This window comes from Orbicella franksi, chromosome 15 (genome assembly GCF_964199315.1).
Source record: "Orbicella franksi chromosome 15, jaOrbFran1.1, whole genome shotgun sequence".
NCBI classification, from domain to species: domain Eukaryota; kingdom Metazoa; phylum Cnidaria; class Anthozoa; order Scleractinia; family Merulinidae; genus Orbicella; species Orbicella franksi.
In genome coordinates, this window is record NC_138159.1 from 229020 (window position 1) to 249065 (window position 20046).

At 38.1% G+C, this 20046-nt stretch overlaps 2 protein-coding genes across 2 annotated transcripts in view; both read right to left on the reverse strand.

The window, feature by feature from the left end:
- LOC145469465 (alpha-1,6-mannosylglycoprotein 6-beta-N-acetylglucosaminyltransferase A-like) lies at positions 1-10058 on the reverse strand. The gene is made up of 18 exons (XM_081453197.1): positions 9467-10058; positions 8726-8796; positions 8499-8588; positions 8139-8207; positions 7366-7530; positions 7102-7250; positions 6702-6854; positions 5921-6057; positions 5437-5549; positions 5014-5070; positions 4511-4603; positions 4066-4149; positions 3644-3706; positions 3238-3354; positions 3058-3132; positions 2235-2337; positions 1636-1678; positions 1-663 (listed from the first exon to the last, which is right to left on the reverse strand). The coding sequence occupies exons 1-18, from the start codon at positions 9663-9665 to the stop codon at positions 465-467; spliced, it is 1980 nt and encodes a 659-aa protein (XP_081309323.1). The 5' UTR covers positions 9666-10058; the 3' UTR covers positions 1-464.
- Positions 10059-10207: 149 nt separating this feature from the next.
- The window catches only part of LOC145469461 (phospholipid-transporting ATPase ABCA3-like), a 39181-nt gene continuing 29342 nt past the window's right edge, over positions 10208-20046 (reverse strand). Inside the window, exons 32-46 of the mRNA XM_081453186.1 lie at positions 19696-19761; positions 18730-18850; positions 18333-18404; positions 17876-17968; positions 17484-17571; positions 16964-17067; positions 16429-16458; positions 15618-15775; positions 14823-14889; positions 14511-14614; positions 13779-13871; positions 13440-13510; positions 12382-12572; positions 12125-12250; positions 10208-11999 (exon numbers count right to left, since the gene is read on the reverse strand). Coding sequence (XP_081309312.1) covers positions 11916-11999; positions 12125-12250; positions 12382-12572; positions 13440-13510; positions 13779-13871; positions 14511-14614; positions 14823-14889; positions 15618-15775; positions 16429-16458; positions 16964-17067; positions 17484-17571; positions 17876-17968; positions 18333-18404; positions 18730-18850; positions 19696-19761 — 1468 coding nt within the window. The 3' untranslated portion in view covers positions 10208-11915. The remainder of the gene's footprint in view (positions 12000-12124; positions 12251-12381; positions 12573-13439; positions 13511-13778; positions 13872-14510; positions 14615-14822; positions 14890-15617; positions 15776-16428; positions 16459-16963; positions 17068-17483; positions 17572-17875; positions 17969-18332; positions 18405-18729; positions 18851-19695; positions 19762-20046) is intronic.

Consider the following 20046-nt stretch of genomic DNA (forward strand, 5'->3'; position numbering starts at 1 on the left):
ATCGCGCTCGCTATTTTCGCGTTCATCCTACACTGATCTTATGGGTTTTAGAGCAAAAGAGAGCCTGTTCGCAATCTAGCCAAATGCGAACTTCACTTTCACTCCCACGCGTTTTGAGTTTACCAGGTTAGAGCAATTTTAAAGCAAAAACATGACTTACTTGTCGGCAGCTTTTACTTTCACTTTTAAATACATTTGTACAACCACCACCTCACCGCAAATACTTGCACCGACAGGATTATACCAGTACCATCTCCCCTCGGGAGAATTTGTCTTCCATTCAGTCTGTCTGATCGTTTAAAATTCGCGCTCGTATGGTAATCGGAAATTTCAAAAACTCCCGCAGGGCATTTAGAAGCTTATACCGCCATTGTTTCAAAATGGCCATATAAGACCAATTTTAGGTCTTATAATAATGCCTATTGTTATCAATGTTGAACCGGTTTTCTTGATACGTATTCTTGCTAGAAACAGTGTTTACAAAGGGCTATTTGTCCCTTTCTGTAGCGTCTGCAAGGACAGAATCTCTTGTAGGAAGGATGATAAGCAGCACAGCTGAATAAAAGAGGCTGTTTCTGAAACACACATTTTGAGGTGACTTCCTCTATGGCTGGAGCTACAATACTTTCCTCAGATATTACTTCTACACAGCCGGTAACGTTACTGAAAAGGTAAAACAAAGTCGTGGCTCTCTTAGTTAAATATAATAGTTGTGATGCATATTGTGTAGAAGTTAGTTGGGAATTCAACTCCTTTATTTAACACTGAATAAAAAGCTGGCCAGCTGTTTAATTTACTGACAGTCTGCCCGCCTGACTGACTGACTGACTGACTGACTGACCGACGGGCTGGCTGACTGACTTACTCACAGCTGACTGACTGACTGACTGACTGACTGGCTGGCTGGCTGGCTGACTAACTGACTTACTCACAGGCTGAGTGACTGACAAGGGTGGCTGGCTGGCTGACTTACTCACTGGCCGACTGACTGAATGCCGACTCACTGGCAGACTGGCTGCCTGGTTGACTGACTAGCTGACTGACTGACTGACTGACTGACTGACTAAACTGACTGGCCAACTAATGACCGACTGACTGTGTAATTTGATTGCTTACTAAATAACTGATTGACTGACTGACTGACTGACTGACTGACTTGCTGACTAACTGACTGACTGATTGACTGACTTGCTGACTAACTGACTGACTGACTGACTTGCTGGCTAACTGACTGAATGAGTGACTGACTTGCTGACTAACCGACTGAATGACGGCATGACCGTCTGAATGACTGGCAGGACTGACTGACAGACTTACTCTCTCGGACTGGCCCGGTGGCTGACTGGCTGACTGAATGGTATGACTTACTCTCTATGAGCAATCAGTAACAAATCAGAACAATGGAGAAATGATAACGAGGTGGTTTGATGCGAGGAGGGATTGGTTTATAAACTGCTGACTGTGAGGCGTTAGTCCACAGGCAGCTGCACTCTTTGTGAAAGTGTTAGGTCCCTTTGATTTCTTCCTGCCCATCACAAACATTAGTAAGTTATTTACTATACGAGTTCCAATACGACAGAAGTGCATGGTTATAACCATAACCTTATCACCTCATAAAGACATATCAAGTATTACCTGGAATTTAAGAGATAAAAATACTCTGATTCACATGTCAGACCTAGAAGGAAAAAATTATAACAGGAACATAGTTAAACAATCTAGGATCAGATCTAGAAGCTACGTCGCTCTCGGTTGTGCAAAAGTGCTTAGATAGCAACCTCAAGTCTGCTAAATGGATGGACATAGAAGCCTACTAGTTCAAAATCTGCTACAAGATTATTTGGAAATCCGGAAAAGCAATGCCAGCCAGGTGTCTTTTGGAATGTTCATAATATATCCTTGGATTAAAATTCACACTTCGAATGACTATAAAATGTTTAAGCAAGCAACCGGAACGATGATCCTGCTGGTATACGCTGGGTCAATAGTGATCTAATCGGCTTTACATATAAAATGAAGAATACAAAAGCAAAAACCGACACAACGTAGGATGATTTTTTGAAGGTGTACTATATTTCGACTGGCCAAACCAGCCTTCTTCAGGCACCTGAAGAAGGCTGGTTTGGCCAACCGAAATATAGTACACCTTCAAAAATCACTCGAATGTTAACCTCCTTTACATCAAGAGCCAGTCTAATGTAAATATAGATAACACAATGGTAGGAGCAAGATACCTTCGTTAAAACATGTGTCTGTACACGAGTTTCCAGGACGTGCGACGGTTATTTGTAAGTCGCCCTTTTGAAGAGGCCAGTGGTAAGATTTGTCACAAAAATCCTGTCAGTGAGAATGCAACATCAACCTTTCAGTTTTTTAGTATTGTTAGAAAACAACACAGGGTTGAAGCCGGAAGAAATGATTTTTAAGCTAGAAAACCATACTTGGGAGAAAAGAAGGCAAGTACAAGATGAAAGACAGCTTATAACAAGCATACCGTTGAAACAAACTAAGAAACGATTTCCGTTACAGATTTTAAAGCAGCTGTTTCTTATCATTACTTTTGGAGGTTCGTGACGTTTGCTAACTGTGAAACCATCCACACGCTGGTACATGAAATACGAGACTAGACATCAGAAGGCTTGTTTATGCAAAAAATACAGCAATAAACAGACCAAAAAGATAGAACCAGCATCTCCGCAGTAGAAAAATCGCTGCATTGGTAACTGATTTGACGTGACGTCCCTTCTTTTGGAGGGTCGTTAATTAGCCAGTTAGGCAAAAACCTTACCAAACCCTTCCCCGTAATTGGTTAGTCGAGCCATAGGACGGGCAATGCATCTTGGGTGTTTGTAATTAATAACAGATTGATTCACCTTAGGATAACCTTACGCTGGTATAAGGTTTTGTCCTCTCGCATAGACTCACGGAAAGGTCGAGGGAAGATTCGCTCTTCCCCAGAGCCCACACTATCTTCTCAAATATCTCCCCAGTCTTTCACTCCGATACTATTGATAAGTAGGGACTGGGACGAGTAAGGACAAGATAACTGGTTCTCACCTGATTTTCGATGTAAGCGTTTAATCTTTCCAACATTCCTTCACAGGAAAACTCGAAAGGAACAAATGGTTTGATCTTGAATAAAAACAGTTAGCTGTAAGAGCAAAGTGTTCAACAGATAGAGTAAAGGAAATAAGGTACTTAGTCCAATGACGACTTCTAATGACTGTCTTTTCTTACCTGTTTGCTTAGGATGTTTTTTATTGATATTTTCACCTCTGTCTTATTCCAAATGTTCGCTGTATAAACGAAGGGCTCTCCAATAAATATCTCTGCATAAGGATGCTGCGAGCTTAACTGAAATATGAAAAATGCCATTATCACAAAAAAAAAACAAAAAAAAAAACAGCAAATGAAAGACACAGGTCGGCGATGCACTTGTTTTGTAATATATTATTGTTATCCTTAGATTTAAAATTTTAGCTATCCTGCATTCCGGATTTGATTGTTGTTTGAGATGAGTAAATCAAGTTTTAGTGGATTTAGCCACAAATATGAACTTGACTACGAACTTGGTTTCACATGTGAAAAGTGAATTTATTAATCTTTACTTTCTTTTCCTCCGTTACTGCATTTTATCACTTACGTTTCTTGAAGATGGCAGATCTTTCAGAGTTGGATCATTGAGACGATTTTTATGCGTAGAAAACTGAAGAAAAAACAGTGCTACCGGTCAAAAGTGAGAAAAATAAAAGCACAACAAAGATAGTTTGAATTGGTTCCTCATTATCTTACACGAAAATCATCAGAAATGCTTTAGGAGCAATTCTGCGAAGACGTTATTCCGCCGTTGGCACAGTTTAAATTAAACATACAGCCAAACAACAAAACAGAGGTTATAAATTATAATTATGTTGTATGTCGTCCCTGAGAACAACTTATGATGTAAGGGAGAGAAAAACATTAAACTCAGAGTGACGCAGGCCACTCAAAAAAAAGCGAGGTCTTTTTCGGTTGAAGTTAAGTTAAAATAAAAGATAATGACAGCAAACTCTAACCATTTCTTACTTTTGGATTCATGAAGACACTTCCTTGTGCAATGGCTTCTAGCGCTAGATGGTCTTCGTAAGGTAATCCCAAACCTATAAGTAACTTAAACCCGTTGTTCATTGAGAAAACACACGGAAAAAAGATAGACCTTACTTATCGAAGTGATACTTTACTGATTTTGTTCTCTTTATAAATGGCTTTTGGACTGCTTGTCCCCCAAACTTCCGATGTGTTTGTTTTTGATTGCTGATGACATCTAAATCACTGAATTTAATCAAAGACACCGACGGCGTCGTCTTTCGCTGGTATTCTTTTATGCTGATTTGTTGGCTGAAGTCCTGATGTAAAATTTATTAAGTTTCATGACAAATTTATTATATGATTAATTGCTTTATTCCTATTTAATTCTACCAGCTCGGGAATTGATTAAGAAATAGCCAGGAATAAAGAATCTCAATCGTACCTTAGATTTTCCCAGCAGTCGTGTAATACCAGTCAAATTTAAATTTTCATGGTTCACGATAAAAGGCAAGTCTTTCTTCAGTTCACCTGTTGACTGAACCAATCACGCAGTCACATCAAGTTCACATCTCTCCAATAAACAAGTTCGAGTTCCAGAAAAATGAATTCTTATGACATCAGTGGACGTTTATAACAGGTGTGAAACGTGGCAAGATTTACAATCTTAGCCAACATTACACATTCTTGATTAATATTTTTCAGATTTTGGTTTCTAGCCGGACGAAGAAAAATCCTTCACACTAACATACATACTTGAAAATTGCCTTGATAAAGTTGTCAATATAACAAAGTGTTATGTTACCAGCTGTCACGTCTAATCAGGAAGGGGTACTCTGAAGGGATCGTTATCGTGTTCTAGACAATTGCACGTAATAGTTTCTTTTTCTTGAGTAGAAAAATTATAAAATAAATGGATCTGACTTGTCAGATGTATCAATTACCTACCAAAGCAGTGTGTATCCTCATTTGTTTGTAAATTGCTTTTATAAAATTTTTGTGAACCTATAATGTAGTAAAGAAAGAGAACATTTAAAAGTTGTTAAGTTGATATACACGGAGCGTTCAAAATAATTACTTCTGTTCCACCTCCCTGAAAGAGTTTGTAGACTAGATTCGAACTTTTACACTTTGTGAGATTTCGGTTTAGCTTATAGAGGTCATACCTAAAAAGTGTAATTCTAGAATGCTAAATAAAACTTCGGAAGAGCCTTAACTGATAATAAAAAAATTGTTTCGCCGTCTTAAGATTCTCTAGACACCACATATAGTTACTAAAAACATTACTGCAAAACGCAACAGACATAACATTATCCTTCAAAAATATCAGTTCTTATACATGTATATTCTATATTGGTTAGGCTCACTCACTTTAAATTCCGATGGCTTTCCATGTACATAAGCCATTGAAATTTTTTGTAGTGTTGTTTCGTTCTGTGAACTTTTCAACGCGAAACCAAGGAACGAGTTGTCAACTGACAACGCTGTAAGAGTTTGAAAACAATGGTAACAATAAAAATGTAGTCGTGTAATTCATTGGATGCACGATTCTTCTTTAGAATTCTCAGACTAAGAATGTAACATGATAAAGCTACTGGGTTAGCCATTCATGAGGCAGTAAACAAATTAATGCTTTAAAAATTCTTTAAAAATACAAAAAGACTAGAAAATTCTTGTTAAACGGGGAAAAGTGGTGCGGTAAGTAAGCTAAGGAGATGAAACTGGGATCTGTTTCTCAATAAATCAAACACAAAAGACACAACGACTGAAGTTCGGTTTATAGAGGTACTAAACAGACTTCTTTCCGCTGGAGGGGAAAGCCTGGTACTATTAAGATTAGCCAATCAGCACTCACGATATTTGGACAAGAACTGCTTGAGGTTTAGGTTCCAGTTTCCTTGTTGAGAGCGCGTTCCCATGACTGGTCCTTTGTAATCCCTATAATTAAACTGGGCGTCCATTCCAAACGGAGTCACAACGCGAAGGCGGCAACTGAAATTAAAATTCAACAAATTCCTCTTTTATTACGTTCTTGACTTTTTCCCGTAATTTAACAGCTGCGTGACTTGCGCAGAGATTTTTTTTATTGACGATAACAAGACCAAGCAAAGAGTGCTATTCTTTATCACAGATCAGGACACGGGAGACCTCTTTTTCCATTGTGAACAAAGACACATCCGTCATCGTTTGGGTCAAGTTAAAAGTAATAATTAATAATAATAAAAGCATAACAAGGTTAATAACCCCAAGTGGCAGGAAGCAGTTGATGGTACATTTTCTTAGAACCCCATTCAATGATTTCGCCCCGAATAACACAACAAAAGATACCAACCTGTCTATCATTTTGATGGAAAATATCAAAGGGGTCGGGGGTGGTGGTGAGGGGGAGGGGAACGTCCCTGACGCTGAAAGGTATTCATTTAGGACGGGAACACAACTTTCGGAAAATTTCTGTTCACTCAGCTACATTAATTTCCTGAGAGGGGCACTTATCCTTAAACCTAGTACAACAGGAATGTCAAGTCCCTGAAATATACCTTGTCTACCCCGGAATGTCCCAATTCAGCCTTCATCAAAATAAGAGAATGGAGAGAACCTCCGCCCTGGTTATACACCGTATGTGTTACCATAGCTACCTGTACTTAGCCCATATAAGTGAGCGTGCTCCTGGGTCAGGGGCTAACATGACCAGTTGTTGCAGACCTTGTATATCGATGTATATCAAATCAAAGCCTGAGTCTCCCTTGTCACAGCCACGGTGCGTAAACTGACTTCCTTCCGTGATCAAACTACATGAAGTGATAGAAGGGGAAATTAAACTGACGTCCACAATAGACGATCATTGGTAGAAATCCGATAGAAAATGCTGTCCTCTAATAGAAAACGTTCTAATTAATTGTCAGGCGAGAATATCTACATTTGTTTTCAACTTCAATTCAGAACGGAAAGGTCGACGACACTTGTCAAAGAGGCATTTAATGAGTAAATTTACTTGCTCTAAAGGCATAAAAATGCCGTGCACATTGCATTTAGTACCTTAGTAGTTCGACTCTGTCTGCCTTGATAGTGACGTCATGACCCAGGACCCATAGCGAGGCTAGTAAGTCACTCCATTGTAGCAGGTCGTCTGTGAGATGAGACATGTTTGAAGTAGCGCCCATTAGCCCACCGATAAAAACTAAAATCTGCAACAAATAATTTTGTTTCAGCCAGAAACAAAGCTTGACAGCCTATCTATAGTACCTCGTATTACCAACTAACGAGTCGAAAATGAACAAATAAACGCATTACAGCAGAAACCTTCTTTTTGTTCCGAGTGTCAATATTTCCTTTATTCTTTTGCATAAAACGGAGGCCATCTTTCCAATAAGGCCACATTTCTGATATCCGTGATCTAATTGGCTGAGATCCAGGTAAGGAAATCAACATGGAAAGTAAGTGAGTCGGGTTCTCTTCCATTACTGCCTGCGACAAGAAACAGTTACAATTAATCAATGGCAATACGAGTTATCGATATCAATAGGATCGCAATAGAAAGGATAACTTTTTCCAAACAGTTTTATGTGCCCTTTCACAGCTCTAAACTTTGCCTGTAAATCAGCGATCTTCCTCTCTAGTGTGGAAGACGACTGATATTCCAAGGAACTTTGAGCTCAACTACCATCCAATCGCATCCATACCAATACAAATAAACTCACGAACAAAGAAAGCTGACGCAAATGTTAAGGAGGTCAAACGAAGTCCATACCTTGGACGCATTCTGGAGACCTGGGAACGTTACTTACGCGTGACACGTAACACGTGTCCCATCGTTGAGTTAATACACCTGTTTGGTCAGCATTACAAATGTGTAGAGAGACATACAAGACTATTTTCCTCTGTACACAAGGAATCATTTGTAAACGAGAAACGTCGTGCTAGGAGCCTCAATAGTTGTTATGTAACTTGAACAAAACCTCAGTAGCAAAGTAAAAGAACAGTACCTGAATGTCTCGATCAAACATATAATGGTCAAATTATCAAAAGCTAGATTGTGAAGGTTGTGATTGTACATTCTGTCCCCAGAGACGTACCTTTTCACGTCTTCGTTCTTTCTTTTTCATATACTTTCTCCAGGGAAATTGTGGACACCATGATTCCACCTAAACACACATAAATCATGAGTTACATATGATGCACTGTCAAGTATCCGAGTACTTCTGGACAGCATGTCATTACACCTTGGTGGAAAAAAAGGGTCTGTTAAAATGACCTGTCATGTTCAAGAGCACAGCACTAAAAAACTTGACAAGAAGGGACTCTGACTCGAAGACGTGACAAGTTTTCAAGATGATTTGCGTGACACGTGATAGGCGTAGCTTGAGAATCCCGGACCGACCTTGAGTTATAACTTATAAAGGCATGCGTGTAATTAATTAAATTGAAAACTTTACCTCACTTAAATATATCACCAGCGAACAAATTGTTCCATCAACGTCATATTCTTTGTAGCACGAATTTGTTTGCCAGTTTTTTCGTAGCAGCTAAGGAAAAAGAAACAATGCATGGTTGCATGAGGTGTGATAGATCCCTTTAGTTCCATCTATTGTTAAATTGACAGACTGACGAAAAGACAGACAGAGTCCCAGTTTGAACGAGTGATTTATCTACGTCTACAGACCTGTACACGGTTCTTGCAGTCTGGGTATGACTTATCCTGTGGTATTTCACAGTCCACCTGCTCCAGCGTATCTAGTGCATTATAAAAGATAAACAAAGATATTATTCCAGTTGTTTTGGTCTCGCAGGGACAACGGTCAGTAATTTGGTAAACTGCTGCAGACATTTTTCTACCCAGTTGTATGGGTCATAGACCAACCACCAGGTCCTATTTTCTGTTTGTTTTGCCCTTGATTTGAATACGTCAAAAATACAGATAGGACATGCTGTGGACTTTACAAATAACCTATATTTACGAGATAAAAATACTTCAAATGAGTACAAATATATTGAACCACGCCAGTTTATGTTAAAAATAGCGGAGGTACCTTTGATTGGAAGAGTAAAGCTCTGAACTCGACAGAACATGCGTTCAGGAATAACAACTCAAGGGTCCCAGCTTTTACAAGCACACTGCAAGCAGCTCGGCGGAGCTGAATAACAAATTCATTACTGAAGGCTGAAGAACGAGGGAGGACATGGACAAACTGTGGACGAAGTTATTCCCTCACTCTAGAATCTAACTACCGGGTCTCTCTTCAACAAGATGCGATCAACCTCTACTGTAGAAAATATACTCTGCCAAACACGAATATGGGTGAGTTTGAAAGAGTGTAAACATCACGTGGCCAAACGAAGCAGAATGAGTTTTGCTTTGAGGAAGTGATCTGTGAAAGGATAATTCAGTACCTCGGCTACCTACCTTCGGTTTTTTCAAAATACAGTTTATCATCGATGGCTTCTTTTCTTGCGTTACCAAACTGTGTCAAACTCAGACTTTCAATATATCTCTTGCCCTGCTCAAGATCTAAAATGAGATGCGCTGCTATCAGAAATAAAACCCAGAGTCCAGCCAATATGAGAAGTATTGAGACGATACCGCGAAAGCTGCTCAAAGACATTGTGGTGTTGTCAGTTGGTTCTTTCCACAACAGACTATTGTAGCTATAAGCATTAAATAGTGTAGATTATTTTTCCTTCACGCTACGAAACTCTGTTTACTGACAGGAAGCAAATTTCCATAACCAAGAAAGGGACATTTTTTGGGGGATGTTGAACGTTGCTAAGAAACCAATCTTAACGTCCCAAATAATAGCCCAGCGTGGAAAACAAATTTGATCTCCAACTATGCTTGTGGTTGTCATGCGCGAGTTTTGCTAGTTTATATTTGATTAGTAGAACGATGCGTTGGGAGAGAAAAAGAAATTCTGCATGATATTTCTCCGATGCGATTTCAAAGAGGGTATTGTGGCATTTTAGTATATAAGTACGGTTTAATCAGAAAGTAGCTGTCAACTATTATAAACTGGTAAGCGAGTTTCATTTACGTTTTCTCCCTGCCCAAAACTGTTTCTAAATAAGGAACTACAATACAAGTGAAGCAATAATTAAGGGCAAATAGCATCAAAGATGTATCTTTTAATTGTTTTATTTAATTTTAATTGTTATGCACTAGTTCATCCTAGTTATCTGTATTAACGCATCATAAATTCGAATCATTATTCATTATTACTTTCGGGTAACTACTACACGTGCCACATGTGGACTTAATTAAATGATCATCTATGTAAAACAATTATGTAACGAATTTGTAGCTAGTTGAAAAGGATTAAATAGTGTTGAATAGAAATTATATTACATCAAACAGGGTAATATATTCCCTTTGAGATAACAGCCCATCTAAAGCTATTAGATCACTTTGCTTCAGCTTAGATCTATCATATCCATTTTTTTTTTATCACAAATTAACTTGTATTTGAGGTCGCTACTTTCGAATCAAGAGCAAGCATTAAATGCGTTTTCACGTGGCAACAGAAAACTGCTCATAATTCCTAAAATAACGACCGATGACTGTAGCAAAGGAGGCAAAGCTCTTTATTTGAGACTCTTTCAGATAGGGATGACTATGTTGAAGTCGACACCCTGACTGAAGTTCTTAAATTCAGTTCCTGATTAATTTCAACCCACAGTTTAGTTTATCTCCAGTAAATCATAGCTCCTAGTGTCAATCAAAATATGTAAATGTACTTGTATTAAACGGTTTTGTAAATTCTTTTATAAGTAGTTGCATAACAATCTTATTTATGTATTAATGGTCTAATATAAATAGAGACGTGGCCCGCCTAGATTGGCCCAGGCTACCTGCGGGTTCGCGCTGTTGCTATTGCTATTGTCAAGCTGTAATGATCATCACTCACCGAGAAAAGAAACAGTGATCTGATTGCTTTAAGAGAACTATCCTGGTTCCAATGTAGCACCAAAATACATATCTTAAAACATTATGTTGCTTTTGTTAACTTAAAATATAGTCCAGAGTATAACAAAAGCTCGAGTCGTGACTATCCGCGAATAGTCAAAAGATGGCACATCCAATCAAATACACGAAATCACAAAAATCTATAGCCAGTGTTTGCTAATTTTAAGTTTTTTTCTTTTTTCAATTTCTCTTTTAACTAGGTTATAAATTTCCTTACTATTAAACTTATTACTAATAAAAATATTATTAAACTAGTTTAATATATCACGATCTGTTCTTATTTTTCTACTTCCTATTTCGTCTTCTTAAAGCACACGCAATGCGTTTAAAATCTTCTTTGGAAAAGTATTTTTTAAGATCAACAGCTTTATACTCTGTATCATAATTATACGCACATTCAAATCTTTAATTTGCTCACATTATATAGTGACATTGTTATACTATTTCTTACCTTGTGTTTAATGCTAGAAAAGGTACTGGTTTATTACTGTTTTTAAGGCAGTTCGGGCTACCCATTAAATAGACCTTTTCTTACTTACTATCATCTACATCTAGAACCAGAGCCAGAGTCAGAGCTACAGTTACAGCGACATCTTTGTGGGCTCGAGTAACTTCAAACTGCTATCGACATCTACATTTAGATCATACTAAATTTACAGCTACAGGTTGAAACTGAGAATTATAATACTGTTTTGTCCAATACATTTGTATGGCAAACGGATGAGCCGAAGAAGCCTTACGAAGTTATATTAAACTGAAGTGTTTTGACCTTTCACTGATCTAGCAATGCAGCAACCTAACAGTTTCTGACTTAGACAAGAAAGTTAGATATTCTCTGACCAGATAGCAAATTCCCTGACTTGTGTTTCAACTGAATCATATCCGGAAGATCTGTTCAACAGCATTTAAAACAAAAGCGCTTTTTCTTCATTACACTGCGGTTTTCAGCATGCTGCTCTTTAGCAAAGTTGATAAACACCTGAGAAAGAAAGAAATATATTATGAACAGAGTCATAACCAAACAAGCAAGCAAGCAAGAAAGAAATCAAACAGACAACAAGAGGCAAGAACAAATATATACCAAACATCAAGCAATCTACAGACCTGCTCAAGTGTGGTTTGACTGACACTGTAGTCCACAATATTCAGAGCGGCTCTATTTCTCTCCAGCTGACCAAAGATGTACGACCAACTCAAACCTTCTGTGTTGATTTGGTAATGAAGAATTCCCTAGAAAAAGAACCAGTTACAGCAATCAGTACCACTCCACGCTTTTCAGTTCCTTTAACACTTGATACATGTATAACGGCTCTTATAAACGTCACATCTACATCTCCTAGAAGCTCGTTAATGAGACTTACACTGTGATGGTCCATAAGCTTTGCTCCGGTAAAGGTGGATGTAACAAACTGCATCACAGACTCCATTCCTATGGAGTCAGCATCGACCTGTTCAACAATTTGATTTGAGTAGACCAGGGGTTGGACAGGACCCTGAGCTGGAGGAACTGGCATGACTGGTTGAGCATTACCACTGGTTTCTGTGGCCAACACTGAAACAGCAAACGATACAAAATGAAGTTGAGATTTTTAATAGTCATTTCATTTTACATAATACGTCAAATTATTCTCCCATTTTGATTGGTTCTTACTTATGATCTTTACGAGGACAGACGTATAGATGGCGTGCTTCCGTATTATTACAGATAGCTTCCATGTCGCCCTACGTCTGTTCAGTAATAGATCACAGAAGACGTCAAAATGTGGTACGAGCATCGGTGTCACACTCGGCTTACGGCTCGTGTGCATATAATTCTAGTTAAATGGATGTGCAAATCACTGATTTAAATATTTTAATGCCGAAAATACGATTACCAAACTTAATGCCAATGAATAATTAAATTAAATTAATAATTATACGCAGGCTTCAAACCTAAAAAATGATCAAATGTGCTTTATAAAATATGGTTAAAAACGTGTAATTGGTCCTTACAGAGTGAAATAGAAAACATATAGACTAAACTAAAACTCATTATCAAGAATATACGCCGAGGACAAGGTCGATTGAAAAATGATTTTATTTTTTACCTACGAATCTCGCGGTACCCTAAAGTCATTTACTTTGTTTATCACTGTCAAAGCGTCAAAGCTATCACGAAACTGAATCTAGCACACATCGATAAATTCGAAATAAAAATTTAAAAAATTAGCCGTCGTGGTTCACGTTCTCCAGACAATGCAGAACTTGGTCATTTCACGTTCTTGTTTTGCAGAGGACGGCAAAGAAATGTACCAAGAATTATAACGTACGTGCAAAGCCATTGTTCTGCTCATTAAACCTTTTGTTTAGCACGTTGCCGTTGCCGTTGCCGTCGTGGTTTTCTTAAGCTCCGTATCATTAGCTGTATTCTGAACCTAACCTTGGACTTGACCCTCTGCAGGTCCGGTGTCTCTACCAACCTTCACCATAAGGGTGTATCCAGTTCCAAATCTATCAAGAAATGTATCAGAATGAAAGATCATAATAATAAGTTTCACATATCGGTCGGATTAACCACTGCTGGTATGAAAAGAAGCGAGGAAACCGGCTGATTAAATGTGACGTCAAATCAAAATATACCCTGTGACCTGTCGAGAGTGCACACGATGTATCAGTTCAGTAGGCATTCAGTTCGTGTGTGTGTTCTACGGTGCTAGCGGTACATGGATATTGTAACCTACAGAAGTGTTTTTTACTTCCAGATTAAGTAGCAACATACCTGCTCTTGAGATGCTGAGTGGATCCCAAACATTTAAACTGTCCATTCACCATGATCGCCAGTCTTGTACACAGAGCCTCGCACTCTTCCATGCTGAAATTTCATTCAGAAAACTGAGAGCATGCTTTTGTTAAAATCGATTGGAAGTCTGCCTCGCTTTAAGGGAAGCAAGACTACGCATAACAAATGAACAACTATAAGTCTCCTTAGAATTGTAAACAAAAAAATGACACCTATTGGCGTTACCTTAAAACGATCTTTTATGAAACCCTTCCTACATATTTTGCTTTCCAGAGACGACTTGGACGAGTAGGACTTATTTCATTTATAAGCGAAAGGCCAACAGATTGTACGCTTGCCAATAAAATTTTTGGTAGCTTACTTTGATAAAAGAAATGTTTCACAACGGACCAATTAAGATTTTGTTTGAGCACAAGAACCGGTAATATTTCCAGCAAAGTTTGAGAGAAATGTATGTAAATTCCTGCCAGTATAAGTAGAATTAAAAAGCGCGGGTAAGACAGTCTGTTGTTTATTGTTTATGTTTTGAAGGAAAGAGAGGAAAGAGAGAGGCCGTGTTTTGTTACAAAAAGGGAAAGGGGGTTGTCATACATGGGGCGTGGGGCTTAGAGAATTTACGGTATTTTAATATTTTTGTCGTGTACTAGGTTCTTCAGAATCAAGAGCAAGATCCGCCTACATGTTCACAGAGGGTCGTGTTCAGCTGCTTACCTGTGAGATGTGAGGACAATTGAGCGGCCTCCTTTCATTACCCCGGTCAGAGTATTCCACAAGAAACGGCGAGCAACTGGGTCCATGCCAGTAGTGGGTTCATCCTGTAAAGAACAACAGTGCTGTTACGTTTAACACGTGATTACAATCGTGAAAAGGTGCACCCATGTTGACAGAGCCTCCGTGACAAAAATTATGTTACTAAGAATACGTTGAGCAATGTTATGAACTTTTCAACAAACATACATAAACAGGTTTTGTTATACGAAAACTTTCTGACTACAATATGTAAAAAAAATTGTGTGGACTCACCAAGAACACAATAGGCGGGTTACCAACCAGGGCAATGGCTGTACTCAGCTTTCTTTTGTTGCCACCACTTGGAAAAAAACACACACAAATAAGAAAAACCCAATAAGAACTAATACTCTTAAGGTATGGAAATCAAAAACTCCACGAGCTTACTTCTGAATGATAAAGTAAAGGCTGCATGAAAGGTCACGTGTTTCCTTCAGCTTTGTTTTAAACTGAACGAAGATTTAGGAGGTAAAAGCTGAATAAACATTTTGAAACCTACAAATAACAAATAACAAATCTAGTCATTTTCAATGATTCAAATAGCGACTGACTACGTTTAAAGATCACATTTTATGAAGAATTCTGAGCGGCGCCAATTTGTCAGTTCACCACGTGGTTAGGCAAAAGGTCGATTTTCTTGTACCCCTTTAAAACCCTTTATAATATATTAGCACAAGCATTACGCATATGCGTGGTTTAGGGTTTTTCTTTACTTTCTAAAGACACTGTTAGACTGCGTCGGCCTTCAAAAACTTGCTGAGGGAGGTAATTAAATCTATAATTAACTTCAAATTGATACATAGCAGAGTGTATGCACTGGTTGGCCGAATTACGAAAAAAGTTTACAACTATCGACCGGATTTGCAATACACTGCTTTAACTCCATGATTTCTTAAGTGGTTCAATAACTACCGTTCTCCATAAACATGAACACCTGAATGTTGAAATATAACTAAGGAATTTGAGGAATCAAAGCAAACAAAAATGCATAGAAAACAATCGTAGAAATAAGCCCACTAAAGACTGTACCTGTAGTTTCCACACAGGGAATCAGCCCACTTTGCCAGATTAAGAAGGTTAATAGCATCTGTTACTATGTCCTTTATTTTGTATTCAGGGACGCCACGCAGCCGAGCATACATTGTAAGCATTTCACGGCCGGTTAAACGTTCAAGCAGAGCATCAAACTACAAAGGAAAGATAAATTTCTGGACATTAGCAAGAAGAGTAGGACCTCCACACTATCACTGCAGTCATGGGCTTAGTTATCAAATCTTCTCCAAGAAAGAAATGTGTATTTTCTTCAATGATTATATATATGGCTGGCTGACTGTTTCCTTGTTTTCATAAACACTAAACACTAAACGAACAAAGTACAACTTTATTCAAGATATAAACTCAAGAACAATCCTAAGAATAAAGTACGAAATGTGTCTAAAAGGAAATCTCGAGGTTAGCCCTAAGTAAAAGACTCACTAAAACATTTTTTTTAAGAAAAATGCCAAAGTAAATAAATAAATAAATATATGAATTATGTATTGATAGATAAAACTTAAGAATAAGATTGCAAACTCTCCCACACTGAGTATCAGTGTTGCAGGTAACAATCTTTCTGGGATGTTAACTCGCCCACAAAGCTGCCCTCCCTAATATAAAGAAGAAACACTTGTACAAGTAAATAGCGATATTTAATAAGAACAGAGTAAAATGACAATTCACAGCTCGGTTTCACTGGATATTCATCACAGTCCTTGGGTGATATAATTCACCGTTATTGCGACTTTTTTTTTCCATTGTTCACATTTTGATAAGCGGCAAAAGTATTTGTATTTAACTTTACCTGAGGGCAATAACCAATTCTTTGCTGAACCTGTGAAATGGAAAGGACAAAGTAATTCTCATGAAAACCAACACTGAATATTCTCCCAACTTCAATTGAGTGTCGAAAGTAATTCGTATTTGCTTTAGTTTTTCTTTACTACGCTACACGATTGGCTTAAAACTCCCGCCACTTTTTCATCCAATCAGCAGTGCACCAAAACCAATCGTCACTCACTCGCACACGTTTTGCCGCGCTTCGCGTCAGCCAGAGGTATTTATTTCAGTTTTGATTGGTTCATTGGATTGTCTGTGTCCTCTTTTGATTGGCCAGAGTGATTTCTTTGGTTTTGGTTTTACGCCACTCACTCACTCACTCGTTCTATTATTCCAGGTTACACCAACGTGTTCCACTGTTGACCTCCTCACAATTTAAATAAATTAACATCAAATTGGTTCACTGTACGATGCTATTGATTACACTGTAAATGAGAAAGAGCTTGCACAACAGTTGCTTTTGATTACAACATACTGACACTGGACGACTACTGACGTACCTCCTTTAAATGTGTCTGAATGTTGAATCCATCCAGGAAGGCCGTCCCTTCAGTGATGCTCAGATCTCCTGTCAACATACTGAATGTTGTGGTCTTCCCGGCACCTAGAAACAAACGACTTCAGAAACATCCCTTTTGATTTCCTCTGGAAACACATTAATCTTAAGCAAGCCACTGGTATTCAATTCCCGTTTCCACAAACGTAATCCTCATCAAATTCAACCATAATTTAACACAAATGAAATGAAAGTTCCTGAAATGAATGAATGGAATCGAACATGGTAAACGTTTGAAAGGGTTGATGAAACATTGGGCTGATATCAACACTGGCACGTGATTATTACTGACAAAATTATTTTCAGTTGGGTGCTTCGCACATCACATACATTAGCGTACGTTTCACTATTATGTGAAATCGTGTGAATGCGTCTTGAGATACCTCAGGGGCACCCCCTCAGCCCCCGAGCTCATGAACAACAAAAGCCAAGGACTAATAGGGCGAAAGAGTCAATGTACTCACCATTAATACCAAGAAGCCCAAAACACTCTCCGCGAGGAATTCCAAGACAAAGGTGATCAACTGCCGTGACATGGGCACCACGGTACACCTTGATGCGGAATAAGACAAACTTGTTTGAGCTATATTGGAACTTTAGTGACTATGATTGCTGTTGTGAATGACATGCAGATCACTTGTAACTGTAAAATGCCTGGAGCAGGCTGCCCATCAAAATTATGTACTAACGTAGTAAGAGAATTTTGCCAAGTGGTATAAAAGAACGTACAATGTCACTATTATGACAGAGATACTTGTGACTGTCATTTTAAGTCAACCTGTGGCTTGCGGGGGAACAGGTTTCCAGACACCTATTTGTATGTAACATTCTGCCTTAACTTGACTGTACAACAAACCTTTGTTAAGTCTTTCAACACTACAGCCTCAGATTGAATCTCACTGCTACTTTCGTTGTTAACGCGCATGCGTTCATTAAACACATCTTCATCCTGAGGGAAATAGATCTTATCAGTAATCATGGTACGTGATCATGTGACATAAAACTTGTGTTGTTGGACGTTTGTGCAACAACTATTCAAGAAAAATGAATGAGACAGGGTATCTTACAGCTGCATCATAATCCAATAGACCATTTCCGAGTTACCTTGTGCCTCTGTTTGAAAGTGAGTCTTCGTGCAAAATCTTTCATATGAAAACGAGTTTGCTTTGCATGAAAATGAACTTATATGCTGAACACATTTCCATATGAATGGTTTAACACGAAGACTCTTTTTGACTCAGAGGCAAAAGGCAACTTGGAAATGGCCTGTTCAAGTTTGCCAGAACTTATTTCATTCAAATATCATAATTTACCTCGGTTTGTTTTCTGAGATTGCTGTATTCTCCAGAAGACAGCGTTATCTTTGCTCGAATAAAAAAACTCATCTGTTGAGGAGAAACATAAATTGGATATATATCTTATTAGAAAATCTACCTTAAAATGATTAACAATAAATTAAACCAGTATCACAATATTTTGCACTTTAAAACAAAATAAAAAAAAAAACTTTAAAATGGAAAAGATAAACTCTTAGCAGAAACATCAAACTCTTAACAAGAATAAAACAAAAAACAAAAAACACCAGGTTTTTGAGTTTTTACCAATTAAATAGGAAATAAGCAGCATCAAGCAAAGTTCTTCACTTTTAAACCTATCGTATTTTCCCTGAATTCATGTTACCACTTTGATTAACAATAAAAAACTTCATACCTCAACAAGAATGATGAACACAAACAAAACAACAGCTTCAAGGAACATGTAGAGTGCAGCCTGTCCCACCCCAGGACGGTCCCAGCCTAGAGTAGCACTAGTAGGAGGACACTGAAAGAACCTAACAAGAGAGAAACATAAGTTAGTCACGTCAAGTAACCATTGGTAATATTCTTCCATACTAACTCTGTTTAATTTATACAGTCCTCTACTTCAACTCCACTATAATAACACTGCAAACTTCCATGTTAATTTAGGGGTACTAAAAACCAAGTTATCCCAGGGGCGTAGCCAGGATTTTTCAAAGGGGGGGATCACACTGTGTCCAAGTGAGGGTACTAAGCAGATTGTCATGTCGTTTTTGTAACCTGTTGTAGGTTGTTTGCTTGAAAAAGGCTTACAAAAGGGGGGTCACGGGCACCCCAGGACCCCCCCCCCCCAAGCTAAGCCCCTGTGTTATCCATTGCTCATTTAAGTTCTCGTAGACATGTCCCAGGTAAATAAGCTTGGACAATCTGATCAAGAATAAGGATATTTCCACAAAAGTTTGATAAATTGAAATTAAGACAAGAATATTCTTCCATGTTCACTCTGGCTTCATTCTGCTCAGAACAAGTAACATATCGAACACGAAAGACCGAGTTTGACCACATTTCCAAACACCTAAAAGAGAGATCAAAATATGACAGAGTATTTCTGACGAACTTCGAGGTGTTTGGTAATATAGTCAAACACTGTCTTTCGTGCTTGATAAATCTTCTCAATTGAAACTAAAACTAAGGAGAAAATGGAGAATTAAAATTGTAAATTTCTATGCTAATTAAGATCAGAAATCCAAACACCGTCACGGTCATTATTTTCTTTGTTTAAACTTGATGAATTGAGAAGTACAGGTATCTCTGAGCTTCTTAGCGATTTAAAGATAACGACTTAATCCAAGATAATCAAACAGATAAAGATCCATACGGTGATGGCGAGCAGTATTTCTTAACAAGATTGTTTTGGCTGATGTCCATGATACTAGCAGCCAGGCTGTAAAGAAATAAAAGGATAAAAAGACAAGACAGTTTATCAAACATTACTTTGACAATAAACTGCCTGTTTGTGTTACTTTCAACATTCCTCATTATAAGAGTTCATAGGTTTTGAAATACAATACAACACAACACAACGCAACACAACGCAACGCAACGCAACGCAACGCAACGCAATACAATACAAGTTTATTAAAGCTTGGACAACTTGGAATAATTTCTATTGGCAGAAATCCACAAATCCCTCACAGAAGATTGAGCACCAAATCCAACCAAGGAGTGG